The 23,694-nt window shown below is 45.8% G+C and overlaps 1 protein-coding gene across 3 annotated transcripts in view; it reads right to left on the bottom strand.

Annotated features, from left to right (window-relative positions):
* Positions 1–23,694, bottom strand: part of SASH1 (SAM and SH3 domain containing 1) — a 182,863-nt gene that overhangs the window by 24,570 nt on the left and 134,599 nt on the right. Inside the window, exons 1-4 of one of the 3 annotated variants that reach the window (XM_080666225.1) lie at positions 12,081–12,216; positions 11,778–11,910; positions 5,897–6,732; positions 841–915 (exon numbers count right to left, since the gene is read on the bottom strand). In XM_080666225.1, coding sequence (XP_080522351.1) covers positions 841–915; positions 5,897–6,732; positions 11,778–11,910; positions 12,081–12,083 — 1,047 coding nt within the window. In that variant the 5' untranslated portion in view covers positions 12,084–12,216. Of the gene's footprint in view, positions 1–840; positions 916–5,896; positions 6,733–11,777; positions 11,911–12,080; positions 12,217–23,694 lie in introns of those variants that run through there. The other 2 variants (XM_080666223.1, XM_080666224.1) reach the window with 2 other exon arrangements.

The following is a 23,694-nucleotide window of genomic DNA, read 5'->3' as shown; positions in this document are numbered from 1 at the left end:
GCGGGTCAGAGGAGCCAGTAAGCTCAGCCCACAGAAGACTGCTTTGCTTTGGCCCCAAGGAGACAGGGTTCATTCCAGGACACCCCAGATCAGAAAGACCTAGGCTTAATATGGGCCTGTGTACTTGGCCTATGATAAAACTGGTTTTTAGAAATGCTGGCAAATGCTCTTGAACGCAAATCACAGGCTCCATCCTTTGGCCCTGTTTGTGTGTAGCAGCCATGTGCACTTAAAACCAGTGTGAGCAGAAACTAGCATGAGACCCAGAGGCCAGATGCATCTGGATTTGTGACTTGGAGGAAACTGGCAACACAGGCACTGAAGGAATGGTGCTACTATAGAGAGAGATGGAGGCCGAGGTGGTCGTCGTTCGTTCCCGTGGAAAAGAGAAGTGTCTCTAAGGGAAGGGGAGTAGGGGGCGGGGAGGGGGTGAAAAAGGTGAAGGGATTAAGCAAAGAAGAAAATAAAACCTCACAGACACACTAAACAGTATGGTAATTAGAGGGAAAGGGGTGTGGGAGAGGTAGAAGAGGGTAAAGGGGGGATAATTGGTGATGGAAGGAGACTTGATTTGAGGAGGTGAACACATAATACAATATACAGGTGATGTATTAGAGAATTGTACACCTGACACCTATATAATTTTATTAAGCAATGCCACCCCAATAAATTCAATTAAAAATTTTTTTAAACATGGGTGAAATAGGGCTTCTTTTCAAACAATTTAGGATCACTGAGGAAAAGATTACCCAACATCAATTCTCAGAGACTAGACGTGAAACTATGTCAACCACGTGGCTTGGATCCGAACCTTTTGCTTTCCCGCTGATGCGTACTCACCATCGGGTAAGAGTTATTACTGCCAATGTGCAGAGAACGGTTTGTCAAGTCAAATCCTCCAAAACTGCAGGTTCTCTGCGGAAAGGGGAGGGCAGGACAGTTAGGCTGAAGCCGGCCAGCAGTGCACCAACCCAACACATTTCCCACTTGCAGGACGTCACTGAATCACAAATACGTTACAGGATGGAAGTAGGACAAGAAATGATAAGAAAAAAAATACATGATTCATGTTACAAGGAAACTTGCCACTGGAACTGTGCCTACACCAGAGGTCCAGAATCCCCTAAACATGCAAAAGCCCGCTGGTTAAAAAAACTCCTAACCAAAAATCATCCATGTTTCCCTGTCTCTTAGCAACAGACTTCCCCTCCCAGCCCCCTTAACATCAGCTGCATACAGTAGTGACACTGAGGGAATCCATGTGCTCAGAGGGGTCTTAGAACCTCAGGTCCAACACCCTCTGGCTCTGCCACAGGCAGCAGGCTTTCCTAACAGACTCCTTTGTTTCGTTTTAAGTCGTTAAGAAGGGGGAAACTAGGTTATGTTTACAGTAGTCCAATCAGGCCAAGAGGGTTACTCATTCATTGCTTTCCTGACCTAGCCAAAGATGCTGGTAACTTTCCCATCTAACTGACAAACTTCATCAATTATGACTCCTTTTTTCTGAGTGCATAAAGATGCCACATTTGCCCAGAAAGAAAGAAGTTGATTCAGTGACTATCTTTGACCGCATTCTAATTTAATAGGAAAAACACCAATGTTATGAAGAATAAAAACCTTAATGTTCTTTCGGTTGGTTTCAAACTCTACGGAACTGCATATATTTCAGTGATTTTTATATTTCCAAAACTTGGCTTGAATTTTCCTTTTGTTTTTCTAGCAAAAGCTACTCAAAGACCATCTCCACACCCACCCCCCCATTTCCCAGCAAAAAAAAAAAGTCTGCAAGAGAAAAGAGAAACTTAAAGCTCACTAATTCTTCTTACAACTGATTCTCTTTTTTTAAGCAATGGTAATAAAAGTTGGATAGCAGATTTGGGCTCCATAATTTGTACAATCTATTTCTCAGTGAACTTTAGTTAATAGATATTAAACAGAATAAATTAATGTACAGCACAATGGATACTATAGACACTGCTTATTTAAATTAAATGTACTGCCCTAGCTGGTTTGGCTCAGTGGATAGAGCATCAGCCTGCGAACTGAAGGGTCCCAGGTGTGAACCCACTCACGGGCACATGCCCGGGTTGCAGGCTCGATCTCCAGTAGGGGGCATAAAGGAGGCAGCCGATCAATGATTCTCTCTCATCATTGATGTTTCTATCTCTCTCTCCCCTCTCCCTTCCTCTCTGAAATCAATAAAAATATATCTAAAAAATAAATACATAAAATAAATATACTTTAGATATATATTAATTAAGTGAATTGATAAAGAAACATCCAGAAGGAAAATGCTTAGGTTTTTGGAATCATACAGATGTGAGTCCAAATCCTGGTTCTGCCACTTATTTGCTGTGTGACCATCAGTAAAATACTTCAACTCTCTGAGCTCTGGTTTCTTCATCTGTGAAATACCACCTGTAGCATAAATTTGAAGACTTCTAACACACTGACGCAAAGCAGGGGTCTCTAAGAATGTTGGTTTCTGGCATTACTTCTCATTAGGACTACGCTGAGAACTGTAGCTTGTCCCAACAATTGTTATATTGATGAAGCTTAGGCTCAGGCAACATTCTAAACATGCAAATGAAGGACTAGAGCTTAGTTCTGTGCCGTGCATTCCGAGAGCTTCAACTGTAAAACCAGAGCATCCCAGGAATGGGTCAAAGAGAGACAGCAGGTGTGGAGGAGGGAGGCCAGGAGATGCAGGTGTCACAGGAGGCCTTTCAGGGTTACCAACATTTGGGATGGCACAACCACCCTCCTTCACCACAGCTGTTTTCCTGTTTTAAAGGACCTACCACAGACATAACATCCAGTGAACATATTTTTATTTTATATTAAATATCGATGGACAATCTGATTTCCCTTATAACCAACTTAACTAAACCTCTATCTATTCTATAAAAAAAAAGAAACCTTTTTACGAAAAAACACCAAATCCCCTCATCTGGAGAGTGGTGTTAGGAACACCTCTCCAGGCTAATTTTTAACATTAATTTCCCTTTCCAGCTGATATGCCAAATAGACTTCTTCATTTTTGTAAAGACAATCATTTCATTGTGGCTGGTTTCCTGTGAGTCAGGGCTCACAGACACAGCATGGCACCCAGATGCCTGCTCGGGTTATGGCTCGGCACTTCCCTGCTTTGCATTCCAGCTTCAACTGCAATGCTGGAGCCCAGCACGCTATTTCTGATGCATGGGAACTAACTGACAGAGCACTTATGTGGAAATATAGCTGTAATGAATCAGAAGCTCGTTTATATCCTCGGATGCCCGCTGTATGCATTTATTCCTAAAATAAAAAGCTCCAAGAGTGAACTGGCTTTTTGAAGCACCAACTAAAACCTCTCCCTGAGATATGCTAAGATATCTGGGAAAGATTCCTCTGTATCATTGCAGAAGAACAAAAACTGGAACAACGAACGCTGCTTGAACTCATCTCTACTCTTTCAGTAACATGAAGTAGATCTCAAAGCATCACCACCCCTTCAACAGAGAAAAGAGCTTTAAGAGAGAACAGTGAGATCTTCGGCTTTGGCGGTCTTCACAGATGAAGCCTAAATGAGGTTTGTCAAGGGCATACACGTCTCATGTCCAGGTAACTGTAAGACTTTAGATAGATGCTTGTGGATGAGGAGAGCCGGGCAATGGAATGGTCATGCAGTTGAGAACATGTTTTTGGGGGGAGTTAGGGTTGAATTTTTAAAATGGACAAAATTCCAAAATGTCATGCATGTCTGTTTCACCAAACAAAAACTGAATGACCAAATAAAAAGCAAGACAAGTGATCATTTTCAGTGAATACACAGCATTATCATTTCCTTGAGGTTTCATCAAGCAAATATGGCATTTTTTTTGAAAGACAAAAAAGATAAAGGTTGAAGATTAAAGGACACTGCACTTTTGGATAAAATGAAGGAGATATATGCCAAAAAGAATAGAAAGCTTTTTAAGTAAAGCAAGCAAAGAAATTATGTCTTTAGAAAAAGAAGACAAAAAAAAAAAAAACACCTGTTTGATGTTTAACATTATTTGCCCTTATAGTCTCTGAATAGTTAGAAAATTTTGTTTATCTGATTGTACAACTATACTTACAATAAAAGGTATGTGTAAACTTCTAATTTAGCATCAAACATATATTTCCACAAGTATTAATACTGCCAAGTACTGCCTCAAGTTCATAGCACCTTAAAAAACCCAGCCTCAAGCTGACATTTGGAACAGAGATTACATAATGCCACCTTTACAGGGGAAAAACTGCTCTCATGTCCACACTCAATGTCAACGAAGACTCAATCACTGTCCCACAGTATTATTTAGCACCGATCTTAGAAATATAACTTTTGGACAGAAAAACTTGATAAAGTTTGATCATTAACCTGGTAATAAATAAAATGAGAGGCAATGAACAGATCTAAGTGCTCCATGTGAAAAAATTCTCATTATTACATGATTTAAACTCACGGAGCTGAGTCATCCACTGAGAGAGAAGAGGTGACTCTGTCCATCAAGGTCATGTCCAATGGCAGAGAGGCCCATAAACTGGGCAGAACACTTCCAGAGGTAAAAAGTAAACTATACCAAGATTGGTTAGCCACAAGCATTTTACAAAAGACGTGTGGGTCAGAACTGAGTGAGTGAGAAAAGGAATTGTGTTATTTTACAACAAAACAGAACCACTGATAATTGATGTGGAAAGAACGAGAAGAAAAATTGCCACTAATAGTATTAAAAGGTATGCGAGACTGTTAGGAATGTGAGAAGATGGAAAATTAGACCTAGCAAGAAGGTCAGCATGTACAGGGATATTTGGAAAATATAAGGGGCAAGGATCTAAGGACCGTTTTAGGAGAAGGTCATCTTAAGGGGATGGATGGCACTGGCCAACCAGCCTCCATGTCCACAAAAGGAGAAGTTAATTGAAGGAATTTAAATCACAGTAATCACCTGAGGAAGAACACCTTACTCGTCAATGTGAACAAACCCTGGAGAAAGCCCCCATGAGAGGCTGCCATGTAGTCCTTTCCTTCAGACCTTTAAAGGAGGACACAGCCGGCAGTCCCGAGGGAAGTAAGCAGGGCACAGGGGACAGCAGGGCCAGGAAGCCACAACTCCTCCGTCTGTGCACTGTATATGAGCTACTGTGCAAACTAGAAGTTGAGTGGGAATTTCAGGGGGGGGAGTATCTATATCTATAGTCTCAAGTTCAAAATAAGTCATGCCCTGAAAATAAACTTCACAAAAGTCCAATAATTCAGTAATAAAACTGAAAAATGCTTTATTATTTGAAAAGAAGCACTTCATTCCTTGCTATGTATAGAAGAATGGAGCAGTGGAGGACATTTTAAAATAGTTGTTCCTTTGATTAAAAAGCTAAGGATGCCAACTTGACTTAACTAAAAAGAACTCTAATTCTTTTCCCTTTTGATTTAAGAATTTTCCATTTGCTTCTACTGATAAAAGAAATAAACTTGACAACGTTTCCAAATCACCAAATTGGTGATTGGGATGATGGCAATCTTTCCATGAGCTAGTTCCCATTGTTTTAATTAGCTAAAACAATAAGCCTCTCTTTTAAGGGCAAAATACCCTCTGTTTTGAATCAGCTTCTTTGAGGTCAAGTGACGTGATGGCTGGGAACGAAGACAGCCACCCTCGAAGGAGGCCAAACCCCACCCCGGGACACTGGGAGCCCTTCTCTGGATCAGGAAAGAGGACATATGGGAAGGAAGGCTGGAAATCTGAGATGATGATGGAACGGGCCCTGAAGTTAGGAAGTTATGAGCAGAAGAAGGGGGAGGACGCCAAGCTCCGCAGAAGAAAGGCCATAATGCTTGACTACACCGCACGGAAAGGACAAGGCCATCCTGGGGACCCTCCGGGAGACTCACGGACTTCTGGTGGATTCTCAAGAGAACCCGCTTAGTACAGCGGTCGACAGTGGCAGCCCACTTCCTCTTTGCCTCCTCCTCCTCCTGCAGCAGGCACCGCCTCAGGTCCTGCTGCTCAGCCTTGCTCAGGGTCCTGTCTGAGGCCGGGCGCACTAGCTGGCTCAGGTTCAGGTGGCTGTACAGGCTCCGCTCCACCACGTAGGTGATATTGACCTCGCTGACCGCGGGGCGCCCGCGCCCCCTCCTGCCGGGGGCGCCACAGCTCCCTCCCCCTTTGGGTCTCTGCCGCAGCAGCTGCAGGTCACAGGGCGTGCTGTGAACTCCTTTTCTGGAGGGACGCTGGCAGAGAAAAGCTCGGGAACAGGAGTAATTCGCATCCGTCTTCTTCAGGCGGATTTGCTTGCGGACGCTCTGCACCTCCTCCAGGGACACTAGAAGGTGGTGCCTGCGACGGTGGCTGTCACAGAAGCACACGCCATCGGTACTTACCCCGTGGCTCAGGGACCCCAGACTCTTCTTCATCTCCCCCTCGGTCAGGGAGCGGGAGACCTTCTGGGCCTTTTCTTCGTCTGGGTAGGAGAAGAACGTCCCCATCTTCTTGGGGGGCTTAATGAGGCCCCGGCTGTCTCCTTTGCTGAAGGTTTTGACCAACTTCCGGCCAGCGGCCCAGGCTTCCAGGTTGCTGGATGATGGAGAAGTGGTGAAAGGGTCTGAGTCATCTTCCGGAGGCTTCTCAGGGGAGCCATCAAACAAGAACGGCTTCTTGTGCACGCCGGAGTACAGGGCGGCCCTCTCATCCAGGGCCGGGGGGCTCTCAAACACGGGCTCCTCCCCGCCTGCAGAGGGGGCAACAGACACGGTCAGGGCCTCCACACACACCTTTGCATTCTCCCCCAGACCTTTCCTTACGCACTCCCACCCTGCACAAGGGAAGCTCGTCCATGCAGAAACCACAGGGATGTCCCTCCCTGTATCACTCACCCTCTTCATAAACCGGGCTCCCACTTAAATAACAGCACGTGAAAAAGGAAAATCAAACTGCCAACGTAGGGCTTCACACAAGCTTGGTGTTAAAAGGTTTCGGATGTGTTCTCTCCTTCTTTAAATATCTTTGTAGACCAAACGCCTTACCAAACCTATTGAAAGTGCCTTTGGGAAATCTAAGCCAGTCATTACCACGGTATCCCTTAGCACTCGCAGTAAGTAACTAGCCTCCCCAGTTGGTTACGTGCAACAATCCTCAGAAGCTGGAACCAGGCCCTTTCCCTTCAGAAAGGCCGTCCTGTTGAGTCTGGTTGCCTTCTCATACTCAGATTGTGGTGAATGCCATGTAGCAGACGGCGATGTTTTACTGGCACATGTGCCATTTCAGTGATTAATTTGCCGAGGGAGATCAGGTGTGGAAACACCACCACATAGGGGTGTGCCTTGCGAATGCAACTGACAAATGGTCCCCAGTTGACAGGACAAACACAAGAAGTCAGGGAACTGAGTGACCCCAGCCAGACTGCCCCATCAACTCGGCACTGCTAGAAGCAGCAGCGGCCCTGAAGGGCGGGGACCTGCAAGCAGCCCCACCCGCGTCCCACTGCATCTCAAAGACACCGCGGCACCTGGAGCCTTCGCTGGAGCCAGGTACCATGCCAAGCCCTCCAGAGCCCAGTGGAAAGGTCTGGCTGGACTTGCTGGCAGGAAAACCGATGTGAACAGATGTGAGAAAAGAAGTAGGTCAAACTGTGGGTGTAGTGACCCTAACTGGCTGTGTGTCCCTTTAATTATAAGGAAACTTTTGAGCAGGACAGCTTTCCACCAGCTGAACTGTGAAGAGGAAAAAACACAAAGTTTCCTGGAACAGAGGGATGGCACTAAATATACCAGCTGGAAGGAGGGTGCCAGTGTGCGGTTAAATGTCGGAGATAAAGGGAAAGGACTGCTCACTTCAGGAGGTGGGGGTGGGCGGGAATGAGTGGATTGGTGGCAGTCCTTTAAAATTCCAAAAGTTTCTTACTCTTCCACCGGATTGGAATTACAGTTCCAAATATAAAGAAACAAGTACCACTGCTATTAAGCACAACTCTAGACTGACTTTGAAGTCAACGAGGTGGTGGTGGAAAGGGAGAGTCAAAACTAAGCCCAGTCAAAAATTCTCCATCATCTGCAGGCCAAACCCACTCAACTCAAGAGTTATTCCCAGACCTTCCCGGAGAGTTCAACATTAGGCTCCAGGGTTCTGACGGGAATTTGCCAGATCAGAAGCAGTGTGCGAATATCATGAATGTTTCCTGCTACTTCCTCAGGACATCTGACTAATCAGGTAAGGAGACCAAGGGTCCCTGAGTTGCCGCAAGTAAAATGGCAACCTCTTCCACGTAGTCTGCTCTCCACGGCCAAGACGAGAGGCACAGCCTGGTGGCTGAGGCAGCCCACCAACAGACTCCCCCCCCAAAGCAATCCAGTCACAGACCATGGCTTTCCTGCAGCCCAGGTGTCCACGGAAGCATGCAAAGGCCCTTATCTACCCATAGTCCTTAGGGGCTTTGGGAAACCAGGCGGGTTGACTAAATAGTTTAAGGACCTGGCACTCAGTCGTGGGTGAACATTTTCTGGGCTCTGTCTTTAGGGCTGTCATCAGAGATCCCAATACTTCCGTGTCACCCTGGAGTTAGAACCAGCTGGGGCACGCACATCCACAACATATGTAGCTGTACTCCCTGGTTCGGGAAGTCAGCATCTGGTGGAGGGTGTGGAGGCAGTGTGGCAAAGGTCTGCACAGTGGCCTTTGCAGCCCGTGCTGAGGGCAGGCCTCGCCTGGCATGGGCTCTTCTGTCTGCCGTGCCTAGGCCCTAGAATCCCAGCCTGCACTGGGTCCCTTGGGTTCAGAGCACCGCTTCCCCATTCTCCTCTGGCTTGAAAGGACAACCATCCAACTGAGAGAATGGCAATCAAAAAAGTGCTCCCTCCATCATCACTTAGCTCGACGTGCTTCACATACTGACCTTTACCTTTTTTATTCAGCTGAGACCAGAACACAGAGGGAAAGGTGACTTTGACAGAATAGGATGACTTAATGCTGAGAGAGAACACAGATTGATGCCCTGGATTCCAGCCCTGGCTCTGCCACTCAGCATCTCCCGATCTTGGGCAATTACTTCAGTCTCGGAGTCTGTTCCTCACTGGTGATAATGCCTACCTAGCTTTGTAATACCTACTGCAAGGGGACTGAGAGGATAAAATTAAATAAGAAGGGGTATGTGAAGGTACTCTATATGCTGAAACGCACTGTACAAGAGCGAGTGATTCATTATCAGGTTACAGATGAGCTGGAACAATGAGGGAAGGCGGTGGGAGGGTATCGGCTCAAGGAGAAAGACACAGAAATGGGCAGACACAGAAAAGGGCACTGACCTGGCTTACAGTTTAACATTGTCTCGGGTCATCGGGTCATCGTGCCCCAGATAAGGACTTGAAACTCAAGTTACAAGGGTGAGTCTGGGTGAAGGACTGTAACTCTGCAGGCTTTCCCAAGCCTCCAGGGCTGGGGGAGGGGCAGCGTGGCAGCAGAGTGGAGACCCAGGATGTGGAGTCAGGCTGCCCAGACTGAATTCTGTGTCTTGTGCTGGCTGGCTCAGTGGGATGAGCTTGAGTAAATTACTTCACCTCTTGGTGTCTTCGTGTCCTCACTTGGGAAATGAGTTTGGTATTAGTCCTGCCTCTGGGGGCTATTCTGAGGATGATATAGCAAAAGGGACATAACATCTATGGTTTTTAGGAAAGTGCCTGTCATGCAGAATGGTCTCAGTAAGTATTCAGACAACTTAGCATTGGCACAGGCACGCAGGAAGTCAAAAGGATCCCACTTTGAAGGTCTGGGGCAGAGGGCAGGGGTTACTGGGAGTATGACTCTTAACTGCCGGCAGAAGTAGGGGCCAAAGTAGAAAGTACCGTTTCTTTTGCCAATGAGGAACCTCAGAGAGTTCTATTATGCAGGGGCTGGAAGGAGTGCTTGCCTAGCAGGGTGTTGGGGGCAGCCCGATGCAGATGCCCTGAGCTGCACACACACCTGGGACCTCTCTTGGTGATACCAGCAAGCCCAGTCAGTGGCATCCCAGTTCCCCACCTCACTTGGGACTCCGCTCACTGAATCCATCATCCATCTGAGACACCTACTCACACACAGATGAATTAAAAGTTCAGAGTAAGAAGTCACTTAGGTCATTACTGTTTACCCCAGAGCTATCTCTTTTGGTCGGTTTTTCTTTTTTTCTTTTCTTTAAACTATGTCTCTCAGAGTTAGTTGAATTATTTATTCTGAGATTATTATGGGAGTTAGAATATTTCTGTGTTTTCACAAATGTTATTCTAGTGGAAAAGGCTGCCTCAATACACAGGAGTGTCATGTCTGAAGGGGCCAACACTAACTACTCCACTCATTTTATCTCATTTATGAACAAGATCCACCAATCTAGCTGGGATGTTTGAGATTTAATTTTGTCAGGTGTGCATGAGTTTTTTAAATGCCATGCCCCCCCAGGTTCAATGATGGCAACTCCATGGGGTTCTAGTTAATATCACTAACGGACACCGTGTGTGTGATGTCAGGAAGAGCTGCCACAATAAGGGGAAACCGTGACTGGCAGACAGGTATTAAAACATCCAAATGCAACAGCAGCATTGCATCCAAAAGTAAACAGAATTACCATGCAAAGAAGTCACCCAAAAGAAACCCAGGAATTAGCTTCAACTCTTAAGTTTATGAAATTGGCCATAAAGCAGATCTCTCTCCCTCTCTCCTCCTCTCTTTCCCCTTTTAACTCCACTCTCCCACAGTAACCCCTCTACCTTCAATATTCCTCTAGGGGATTTAAACTAATAAATAATTACAACAAATTAAAATAAAAATAGCAATAATAACAACAGGAAACGATCATCTACGTAAATAAGGGGCAATTCAGTTCCCTCCACAGCTTGGTTTCATCTATGTACAAAAAAAGAAAGACCTCTACAATGATACTTCTTAAATCTACATGTTAAAAAGTTGAAATTCCTCACAATGTAGGTGTGACATTTCAACAATACAGACATTCTTTCCAGCGTTTGTTTCAATTCACTTATCATTTTCCAAATAGGAAATCTTATTCTTTTATCTTTGGGGGAGAATTTTATAAGATGCTGCAAATGCACATTACTAACAAAAAAGAGAGACAGATTGGTTGTGATTTAAACTGTCGTAATTACACTTCAAAGGTTAACTACTCATTCCAATAAATCCAAGCTCCTACCCCCTTTGACATTATTGCTTCATCGGACAAGTGGCTTAGGCAGCAGTGTAGCTCTCAATGATCCACTTAGCACAGAAGATCCTTAAAGCCTCATTTGAACTGAGACTTGAGACAGTTTACAGGAAGAACGAATCATCCCTCAGAGATGCGAAGGATATGAAGCGCCTTAATTGCCAGATGTTTGTTTGAGATGGATGCAAATCAAGTTTTTACTAACTCTGCTGGGCAAGAGCCACTGTCCTTTTGGGGGCAGAGGCTTATACTAAGAGGAAGTTATAAAATAAAGTTTATATAAAATAGTATAAGCTCAAAATTAAAGCTATGCCACACCGTGAGAAGATTTTACTGTCACATACTAGCCAGTTCCCATCTTTGTACTAGCATTTCAAATACTAAGCCCCCCCCCGCCCCCCCGCAAATTCTGGACACCAGAGCCTTCATCCCATAACCTGCTGAGCATTGCCCTGCTAACATGCAGCCCCAATTCTCTCTCTGCCAGAACTCAACCCATTTTCTACTTGAAATCCTATTCTTTTTCTACGGAAAAAATGCAGTTCGCATGATTAACTTTGGAATAAACAGGGTGGAGTTTGCTTTTTTACCTTCAGTGCTGGGCTTTTTCATTTCGTCCACCCTGATTAGTTTCTTCCTCACTCTGCGAGTGGAGTTTACCAGCTTGTGTAACCTCTTAAACTTCACCGACTCCTCGGTCTCATCATCCGATTGTTCTCTTGACTGGCAAAGAAACAAAAGAAAAGTTAATCAGAAAACTGCTCTGGAGCTTTGCTCCTGCAGCTGGGGCAGCCAGGCCTCACCGCCGGCGTGCACTCTGGCAGTGCCGCAGCGGAACCTGGAACCTGGGGCACCACCAAATCTGCCCAACAGGTTCCTGAAGCTCCACCTACCATCTTAAGATCTGAGTGGAGAAGCAGGTCCTAGGCAGCAGGACACACACCCTTGCCCTTGACGGGCATGTGGTGCATTTTGTCTCAACTACTTCCCGGTGCCCGTCAGGAGAGCTCCGCGGACTCTCTCTCCAAGGCTGGCCCTGTAACTCCAGTTTCACTGCTGTGGTTTGGGCCAGGCTCTCATCTGTCTGGCCCATCAGGACTTGCTGTTTAAACGTGGTCACCAACTACTTCTCCAAACCAAAATTCTGTTGACTTGTTCCAGTCCTCTCCGAAAATCAAAACCAGCAGGGCAGGAAAAAGGGAAGAGATGCAAAAAGCCGCCTTCTGTGTCACCCGTGAGGACCTCCTGCCACATCTCAGCCATCCCTCCGGCCTCTCCCAGCTCTTTCCAAGAGCTCAGCTGGCCCGCATGAGGACAGCCCCTGCATTCCTCCACGAGGGACAAGGGAAAAAGCTGACCTTTTCAGCCATACGCTACAGTCCATATTCCCCAGCATCCCATTCCGTTTTGCAGCAATTCAAGTATGCTCAGCCCAGCTGTTTTCCCTCAAGTATCCAATATTACAGAGAGAAAAAAAAATCTCTCTCCACAGCAGTGACCCAGGCAAAAAACAATCCTTTCCTTGTGATCAAAATGAGGGTTTCGCTTCCAAGTCGGTTCCAACACTCAAAACGCAGCTTCCTCTGCTTTATCTGTTCAAAATGTAAAAAATGCAAAGACGTCTCCAACGAAATGGGCTGCCGCAGGGCCGGCTCGGCATCCCGGGAGCGCAGAGCCCGGGCGGCGCAGGCGCGGCACACCCTAGGCAGCTGGTGCGACTCCAGCTCATACTGCACATCCTGGCAACGGCTCTCTCTCCATTTCCTCAAACCCACTTCCCTGAAGGAGCGGGGAGAGGAGTGCCTCCACGGCAAACCCGCACACAACAGGCCACATCTCTGAGCACGGGTTCAGTATGGAGACTTCCTCCCAAGAAATGCACTTATTAACTGCGACTTTAACCAAGAGTGAGCACAGAACAATTCACGAGGAAACGGGGTAGAGATGACATGAAGTTCTTAGGTATAAAAATGGTGCATGTCGTGAGTCTGCACATATTTCTGCAGCACGGTGGCTCTATGGAGGGATAACTACAACCCAGTTCCGGGCCTCCTTCCTGGGGCTCCCAGCCTGTACTTTCTCCCTGCACGACTCTAGGCAAATCACTCACCACTAAAGAATAATGATTACAACCCATAAGTGACAAGTCATCGGACAGGGGTATTTCTCAGGCTCCCCTGCTGTGAAGAGTATCAATATCCATGGTCCATTTCTCTAAAATTCCTAGAGAAAATGTTGCACACACATCTCAAAATTAAGATTAACTATTGGTTACCTGGTGATCGAGAATATAAATTAGCCCTAGCCAGTTTGGGTCAGAGGATAGAGCGTGGGATGCAGACTGAAGGGTCCCGGGTTCGATTCTGGTCAAGGGTACATACCTTGGTTGCAGGCTCCTCCCAGGCTGGGCCCTGGTTGTGTAGGAGGCAACCAATCGATGTGTTTCTCTCACATCTATATTTCTCTCTGTCTTTCCCTCTCTCTTCCACTCTCTCTAAAAATCAATGGAAAAAAATATCCTTGGGTGAGGATTAACAATAAATAAATAAATAAGCAAACATTAAAAAAAAAAAAGAATAGAAATTGCACCCCCAGATATTGGGGGGGAGGAGGCTATATTGCATGCTGGTAATTAGGCTTACTGCATTTGGCCTAAAACTCAAAATGTAAGACAATTACAAGGAAATAAATATAGCTCCTACTCTATAATGATATTGTCTGGTTTGAATTTCATTTTTACTTGACTGAATTGTTATGTACAATGAAACGGTTGCAGTGGTCAACCAGAGGAATGAGAACTTGGTCAACCCTCTTTCTGGGTAATTGGCACCTGAACAAAACCACAATGCGTGGAATTACACATAAACATGTAAAAACATTCTGCCTTCTTGATGTATCTCAAAAGCCAGGCAAGTTTAATTGAAGAATAATCAATACCAGATCATAGAAAGTCTCTGTACATAACAATGGACAAACCTAAAATAGGTATGTATGTCTATAACCCTCAAATTAAAAAATTCTGAAAATGAAATAAGCATCTTGTTTATAATCAAGATATAGGAAGCTACATTAGAGGGTAAAAATCACTGATGTATTATATATACCTCACACCTAGCTTGGGGTTGCTGGTGAGTGGTGGTGATGGTGTGTGTGTGTGTGTGTGTGTGTGTGTGTGTAAAAAGAGAAATGGAATACAGAAAGAACACAAAAACCTTCAGTCCACAAAGACACAAATCTTAAATAGGAAACAAGCCATCAGAGGGAACTTTTCTGGGAGAAATAAAAAAAAAAAAAGTGAAACCAGGACAACAGATTTCAAGGCAAAGACACTCCCCAGTCCTAATTTCCTCTGCCCAGATTCACTATGGTGAAAAATAACATATTCCAGGTACTTATTTAATTGCTTTCACATGGCCCATCTACTTTAAGAAACAGAAGCTCTTTAGAACTTTGAACTAATGGATACTTTTCTTTAAAAAAATGAATATTTTGGAAGTGTTTGCCTCTGACAAAACACAAATTACAGCAACCAATAACTTTCTTTATTCTTTTTTTTAAATACATTTTTATTAATTTCAGAGAGGAAGGGAAAGGGAGAGAGAGACAGAAACATCAATGATGAGAGAGAATCAGTGATTGGCTGCCTCCTGCACACCCCCACTGGGGATCGAACCTGCAACCTGGGCATGTGTCCTTGACTGGAATCGAACCCGAGGCCCTTCTATCCGCAGGCTGATGCTCTATCCACCGAGCCAAACCAGCCAGGGCACCGATAACTTTCTTTGCATTGCCATGTTTTTAATACTAGACAAGACAGATGCAACACAATTTATATGAAGAAAAATGTGAAATAAAACCATATGTGTGTGTGTGTGTGTGTGTGTGTGTGTGTGTATATATATATATATACAGTAAAAAAAAAAAAAAATATATATATATATATATATATATATATATATATTTCTTTTTTTAAATAGAAAAATCTCTTAAGTAGCCTAGAAGTTACTGGAGTTGAACAAGGTATCCGAACAATGTTTTTTATTGAGGTGTTGACTTCTCACTTCCTCCAGAGTCCAGAGGAAAAATAATTGTGAAATATTTGCCTTTAAAAAGTTCTCTCCGGCTGTTTTAACATAAAGACTGTAAAAGGCATGCATTTCTTTTAAACTTAAAAGTTCTTTTAAGCTTAAATTCCTCATTTCATGTCTCTCCTTTTAAATAAACAATGTGTCACTTCCCAAATGCTGGAAATAACATATTATGTCTTTTTATTCAGAAAATATACCCAGATATATGGGGGGGTGGTGAGAATTTACAATTTTTAAAAATATATGTTTTTATCAATTCTAGAGAGGGAGGGAGAAGGAGAGAGAGAAATAGACATCAATGATGAGAGAGAATCATTGATGGGCTGCCCCCTGCGTGCCCCCCACTGGGGATCAAGCTTGGCAACTGGGGCATGTGCCCCTGACCAGAATTGAACCTGGGACTCCTCAGTGTGAAGGCTGACGCTCTATCCGCTGACCCAAACTGGCTAGGGCTACAATTTTTTTTTTTTAAATTAAGAAATCTTCCCACCGGGAGGAACTTAGAAGATGAAGGAAATCTGCACTGTATACGAATGATTGATTCCAAAATAAATTCAGAACTATTATAAGGCAAGATTTAAATAAACTACAGTGAAAAAAATGTATATATTTTATATACATTCAAACACTGAGATGGTTTCTCCTCCCCTTCTCTGTCCTGCCCCAGGACAGAGTACTAAAATACTCAATCATCTGCATAACTCCCCCCCATCTCTAAACCTTTAGTAGAAAACGGCAATTAATTTATCCTACCAAAGGATGTGGAAAAGTGGATTTACAATATTATAAATACAAGCATTTGATTTCCAGTCTTTGTATTGCAGATTTTTCCAACAGAAAGCCCATAGGGCTCAACGTTTAATTACTTTGGCTAATGCTATATGTAGTAATTCTGTGGTGAATGCTTAAGTGTTTCATTTCTGGTTTCCATGGCAACATTACATCAGATTGCAGACAGCTGGCTCCACAGTTTTAAACCATAATAAAGTGACCAAGCCAAAGCACAAAACTATAGCCGCTTTAAAGAGATAGTACACCATTGCCTGCCAGGGTGCTGAATGAGGAACGTAGGGGGCCCTTTGGCTCGAAAAGGTGGGTGGAGCCTCCTTCCCGCTCAGCTTCTTTTGGAACATGTGCGTCCTTGACACATCTGCAATGTTCTAATAGGAAAGACATGGAGCCAGCGTGGAGGACTTTTTATAACACAGCTACATTAAAAATGATTGGAAAAAAAGGAACACAATTAACAGCATCTGTTGATACAAACATTTGTGTACTGGCGCAAACTCAGTGTCCCCTCGTTGTTCAATTTAAGCCCGTCACTGCAGGTCAGTAAACAGATACTTCACTGAACCCTGTAACTACAATTCTTGCAACTCTGACGAGACAAACAAATGCTTCCCAAAAGCTGCATGGCACAGTGGTGCAGGTACAGGCGTAATGGCCTGGCACACGGGTTACAGCGAACTTGCAAGGAGCCACCAGAACCCTCTGGGGATAGCTTGAGACCACAGTGAGCACGGGATTCCCACCGCGCCTTCTGAAGAAACACACTCCGCTTGCTCCTCCAGCTCCAAACACCCCGTGCAGAGTCTCAATTAACAGCCACACTAAGGCGACCTCTCTCCCCCAGAGCTAGCACATACCACTCTAAGATACGTAAGCATTTCTGAAAAGTCTTCGGCGATTGGAAATGTATTTGCCTGTGAAATTCACACAACTGTGTCTGGTTAACCCACCGCGCAAGCGGACACAGACGCTCCAGCTTCCGAGGTCCGCTTTCTCAATGGCGTTACCTTCCAGGCTAAGAGAAGGAAGCCGATCGGTTGCAGCTTTAGGAAAAGCAACTGCAAGGCTGTCTGAAGGCGTCCTCCCACCGAAAGCCTCCACAACAGACAACTGAGTTCCCACCGCTGGACACTCGATCCCTCGCATGCTCACTGAGTTCTCAAAATAATATTCACTTTTCTCCTGCAAAAGAGATGCCTTATTATTGGGTGAGCAGGCTAGGAGAGAATGCTCGGAGTTAGAAGGTAGGGAAGTAAACAAGGGGAGAAGAACAAATCTCGAGGACTGAGAAGCGAAAAAAGCATCATAGCAGGAATAATCCCAGAGCAATCCAGGGCTTTGCCTTGAAATGACAGAAAGCACATTTTCCCTTCTGCATGAAACATGCCTAGCGAACTTACCGGCTTCGGCATTTAGCAGGCTGAAAGGGTAATTTTGAGCACGTCCGGCACCCCACCCCTCCCCACTGTGAGAACGTCTTCACTCTCCTTCCGTCAACTCTGATCTCAAAATGAGGATTAGGCAGCTCTGGAACATGCTCCTTTGGAGTTACATGATCAGACAGGCTCCACCGGCACAGTTGAGGATCCGAAAGGGAAAAAATGTAAGGACACTGGATTCAATTAGCTGCTTTCTGCTTGCGGAGTGCCCAGTTCCTCGCTAACTGCATAACTTGTAAGAAAGGCATAAGTCATCGGCTCTAAGCAAATCTTCTATTCACCACAAGGAAAAAAGGGAGTGTTGTACGTGGCAAACAATCCCTGTTTTCACTGACGAAGGCTCCCTGACCTCCCGCTGGCCTCCAGTTCCTTAATTACTGTCTATGGAATTCCAGAGACAGAAAAAAGAACGCGAGAAGCTGAGCAAATCCGGACAAGGACCAACCCGTACGAGCGACGAGACTTAGAACAGATCTCTTTCTCAGATACTCCTTTAAACAGCCCGAGAGGAGTAGTCTCGATTGAAAATAGACACCGTCCAATGGCTATTTTTGAAATGACTGAATTAAAACTTATGATTTTGGTTTTCTCCTAGAGTTGCCACTTTCTCACTCCTTTTCCTATTTTAACCACGGGTGTCCATGTAGGGCGCTTTCCCCTCCATGGTCACTTCTAAAACTGTCTCACCAAATTGTCTCTATAATCCTCTCAGAGCAGCCGAGTTCTATTGTTTCCTAGAAATGGGAGCAATAGGATCATTGAATTTTCTCAGGCGGGCTGGGGAGCAAGGAGCACATGCTGTCAATTAAGCAGAACACCATCTAAGCAAACAGGACTGAGGACCCCTATGAAGTTTCCATGTCATGGGCTGCCAGGCGTGTCTGTATTTTCAGGGTGAAGTCATTCACTTGGGAAAGTCATACATTCCCACTGCACAGTATGAGCTGCCCACTCCCGGGGCCTCTCGCATTGTATGGGTCTTTCCTTAGGTATTATATAAAGTTCCCTCTCTTGGAAGGACATTACACAACACAAATACACTTAGGTTTCCCATGAGGAGATCCCAGGCTGTGCCATTGACCGCCAGAGCTCACCCCCTTTTCCTGGGCACCTGTCCTACTCATTCCTTGGGGCCCCTGTGGCATCTCTCACTCTTCAGCAAGAATCCCCCAATTTTCTGCCCCAGAAATGTTTCCTCCTACCCTTATGGCATTTCCTATTACTTCTCCCCCAAGGGCTCGCCACACCTTCCCATATCTGCCTAGTTACCCATTTCACCAATCAGTTTACTGACACCGCTCTGGTTTCACGTACGCCACCTTCCCATTGCCCAGTGAGGGCCCACATGTGCCGCGAAATGTGGCAGGTGCTTTCTCGATGTGTTCTTCCAACACCCGTCTACACCAAATGCTCCCAATTCCCAGGCACTGTGCCAAGTATTTAGGCGTACGATCACATTTCGCAGACGGTAAATGGTGGAGGCAGAATCCAAGACTTCATGGGTTTGCTCCTACACCTCCCACCTCTACGTGGGCTTTTTTCACCGAAGCCTGACAACTACACTGCACGCAACATTATGCTTCAGATTCCTTGAAACGGTCTGCAGAAGTCCTTGGTTGAATGTGCTACTTGAAGAAAACTAAGAAAATGTGGATGCCCCCATGAGAGTGGGGTAAAGGGAAGATGGAAGCCCAAAGTCTTTGGAGCCGGAACAACCTTCCAAGTTCTCCAGCCAATCACATCACTTCTATGGGTCTTGGTATCCCTCCACGTAAATGTAGTCACATAACAATTACCTTAGTATGTTGTTTGAAAACTTGTCTAGGTATGATCAACAACTAGAACTCAGTAAGTGCTTGCTGTCTGTTACCGATTAGAACTCAAACAAGACCAGTTTCAGTGCTTACGAACTGCTCTTTAGGTGCTGTGTAAATAGCAAAGGCAAAGAAAACATGTGAAAGCTAGTGATATGGCCAACATTTGAGGTTGGGTCTGAACAGTAGATTCTGAGCAGACTTAGAAACGCCAGAGTCCGGCCCCTTATGCCACTGGTGAACAGCATGTGCCTTGGATGTGTTTCTTAACGTCTCTCCTTTTTCAAACAGGCAGATAAACGTCCTACATTCCTGAGAAGATGAAAGATGACCCTGAAGGTAAGTACTGGAGCCTGGTAGGCAGCAAAGCCTCTATCAGTGTGAGATCTACGGGAAGCTGGGCAGTAACTGAGACAGGCTCTGTGAGGAGATTGGAGGGAAGAACCCCTAGAGGCCAACTCCTCTCATACACCCCTTTTTAACCACCACACAGGCACCCAACACAGGCTTGTCTTTCAGAAGACAGGAAGGTCCACAGGGACAGGGACCCTATCCTGGCATTTACAGTGCCCGTGAAGGACTCACCACGTGGGCCCTCACTGCGTATGTGCGTCATCAATGTGGAATGAGGAGGTTTAAACTCTCCGGTCCCGTAGCTCCCAGCCCTTGCTCTGCATCAGAATAAACTGTGGGATATTTGAAGGACTAGGCTTGGCCAGACCACCCTGGAAAGCTTCTTGGTGGATGGAAGGTAGATACAGCAGGGACAAATTTCTTGAAGATAGGGTATGGCTGGTTAATTGGATAACGGACTTGAACTTACCCAGCACACAGTAGGTGTGCAAATTTGCTGAGGACAGATTTAACTCCTACTGTTCATTGTTCATTAGTTCCTCAGGACAAAGTCCAAAGGACTTGTCATGAAACATGACTTTGCATGGTCAGAGCCCTACCCTTTTTTCCAGGAACTCGACTATGCAGATACTATGTGGAAAGGGCCTTTTATTGCCCCTGGTTCTTATCCTCTGACCATCTCAAATACCTACGTTCTCACATGCCTGTGTACCTTTGCACTTGCACATTCCCTTTTTGGAAATATCTCTGACCACCCCATCCACCTCCTAGCTTCTACTCATCCTTTAAGATTCAGTCCCACATGCCACCTCCTCTGGAAAGCCCTCCTGGCCTTCCTCCTCATTTTCCTTATACTGTGTGTTTGTACAACAATCTACACAGGCTTTAACATAGGACTTAGCACAAAATATACTTAGCCCTCCACTAAACTTCATGAGGACAATGAGCAGTGTCATATTCATTTCTATATCTGTATTTTAGTAATATTTGTTTATATTTCATTGCACATGATATGTATTCAATTATAGGCAATTTGGAAAATGCAGAAACACAAAACAGAGAATGAGAAATCACTTATCCCCTTGCTCAAATAGAAAAAGTACTAATATTTTAGGTTTATATCCATCCACTTGTTTTACACACACACACACACACACACACACACACACACACACACACCATACACTCTTGTTTTTCTATACTTTGTTTAGTTTTGCTTTTCCAAAAAACAATGACATCACGTTCTTAAGCTGCTCCACATCCCAAGGTCACTATCAGGGTCTCCAAAGCCTCCCTCACATAAAAACACAGTGTAAATAGAAATAAACTGCTTATAATTGTGACCTTCTGGGCCAGTGTGACTCAAAGGGTTTTCTTTAGAGAAACCCTGAAGGTCTCAATAAATACTGTTCAAACTGTTTTATAACCTCCATTTTAAAATTTTGAACATTTTCCTATGTCAACAAATATTCAACAATAAAACACATTAAAATTCAATAGTAGTCACAAAAGTATACCATAATTTATTTAAACAATACCCCCACCATTGGATATTTGCATGTTTCCGATCCTAATATATAAAAACTCTGTGTCTGTCACGACCAGAGGCTCAACCAACCACCCAGCACTGACTGCTGCAGCTGCAGGTGCGGTGACCCCGCACTGACTGCTGAGGGGGCTGCAAATCAGGTCTGGAGAGAGTCCTGAAGAAAGAAGCAGGGTCTGATCCGTAGCCTGTGTAGCAGCTGTTGATCAGCACTTGCCTCTCTTTCTCACCGGGCCGGGCTAGCAGCTGCGCCTCCATTTCTCCAGGCCTCCACCAGGGCTGCTGATCAGCCCTGCCTTTCTGATCAGGCCCCATTGATAGGCCCAGAGATGCTGACTGACATAGAAACCGACCACTCAGAACCAAATCTGGGTGAAGTGTGAGGAGCCAATGGTGGCCTAGGAGGCAGAGCTTTTGACGCTGACTGGCATAGAAACCGACCAATCAGAACCTAATATGGGTGAATTGTGAAAGCAGAACCTAAGGTGGGGGCTGAGGAGGGGTTTTAAGGGCAACAGCTGTTTGGTGTAAGGTGTCAGAAAGCAGTTCAATTTTTTAATAACTGGTTTGGCAGCATAGTGCAGTGGTCGGCAAACTCATTAGTCAACAGAGCCAAATATCAACAGTACAACGATTGAAATTTCTTTTGAGAGCCAAATTTTTTAAACTTAAACTTTTTCTAATGCCACTTCTTCAAAATAGACTCGCCCAGGCCATGGTATTTTGTGGAAGAGCCACACTCAAGGGGCCAAAGAGCCGCATGTAGATCGTGAGCCGCAGTTTGCAGACCACGGGTATTGTACATATGGCTGGCTATCAGTCCAGATATAGGGATTATGTATTTTTGTCTGCCAAGAGCATCTCCTCCTGCTGAAAAAGGCTCCCCACCCCCATTTAAGCAATCCTATCCTATATAATCTGTCTATTCTAATAAAAGGATAACATGCTAATTAGACTGGGTAGACCGGCCATCTTCCAGACGTCAGACTTCCTTCCGGACAAAGCCATGGTGGTGGGGGCCGAGGCAGAGTCAGTTAGGGGAGATCAGGCTGGCAAGGGAGAGCAGTTGGGGGTGAGATCAGGCCAGCAGGGGGTTAGGGGCAATCAGGCCAGCAGGGGAGGGCAGTTGGGGGGGAACAGGCTGGCAGGGGAGGGCAGTTAGGGGCAATCAGGCAGGCAGGGGAGGGCAGTTGGGGGCAATCAGGCTGACAGGGGAGCAGTTAGGGGTAATCAGCAGGCAGGCAGAGGTGTTTAGGGGCAATCAGGCAAGCAGGCATAGGCAGTTAGGGGTGACCAGGCAGGCAGGCAGGCAGAGTGGTTAGGGGCAATCAGGCAGGCAGGCAGAGGGGTTAGGGGCGATCAGGCAGGCAGACAGAGTGGATAGGGGTGATCAGGCAGGCATGCAAGTGAGCGGTTAGGAGCCAGCGGTGCCATATTGCAAGAGGGATGTCCAAACCGGCAGTTGGACATCCCCCAAGGGGTCCCCGATTGGAGAGGGTGCAGGCTGGGCTAAAGGAACCCCCACCCGTGCATGAATTTCGTGCACCTGGCCTCTATTATTTCAATATTATAAAGAATGCTCTGATGAACAATATACTGTAAATTTTCTAAGACATCTAATATCCTTTTTATAGAATAGACTAGAGGCCTGGTGCATGAAATTCATGTATGGGGGGGGGGTGTCCCTCAGCCCAGCCTGCACCCTCTCCAATCTGGGACCCCTCGAGGAATGTCCGACTGCCCATTTAGGCCCAATCCCGGTAGGATCGGGCCTAAACGGGCAGTCGGACATTCCTCTCACAATCCAGATCTACTGGCTCCCAACTGCTCTCCTGCCTGTCTTCCTGATTGCCCCTAACTGCTTCTGCCTGCCAGCCTGATCACCCCCTAACCACTCCCCTGTGATCCTGATTGATGCCTAACTGCTCCTATGCCAGCCTGTTTTCCCCTAACTGCCCTCCCCTGCAGGCTTGATTGCCCCCAACTGCCCTCCCTTGCAGGCCTGGTCCCTCCCAACTGCCCTCCCCTGCTGGCCTGATCACCCACAACTGCCCTCCCTTGCAGGCCTGGTTCCTCCCAACTGCCCTCCCCTGCTGGCCATCTTGTGTCCACATGGGGGCAGCCATCTTTGACCACATGGGGCAGCCATCTTGTGTGTTGGAGTGATGGTCAATTTGCATATTACTCTTTAATTAGATAGGATAGAGGCTTGGTGCATGGGTGGGGGCTGGCTGGTTTGCCCTGAAGGGTGTCCTGGATCAAGGTGGGGGTTCCCTTGGGGTGTGGGGCGGCCTGGGCAACAGGCCTGTGGTGGTTTGCAGGCTGACCACGCCCCCCCACCCCCACCCCCGCAACCCAAGCATAGGCCCTGGTATCTGGGATTTATTTATCTTCTATAATTGAAACTTTGTAGCCGTGAGTGGAGGCCAAGGCAGGCCAGGGCTGCGGGAAGCCTGGCTTCCTCCATCGCCGGGGTC

Source organism: Plecotus auritus (assembly GCF_963455305.1).
Source record: "Plecotus auritus genome assembly, chromosome: 4".
In the NCBI taxonomy this organism is placed as follows: domain Eukaryota; kingdom Metazoa; phylum Chordata; class Mammalia; order Chiroptera; family Vespertilionidae; genus Plecotus; species Plecotus auritus.
This window is presented reverse-complemented; position numbering and strand designations above follow the sequence as displayed.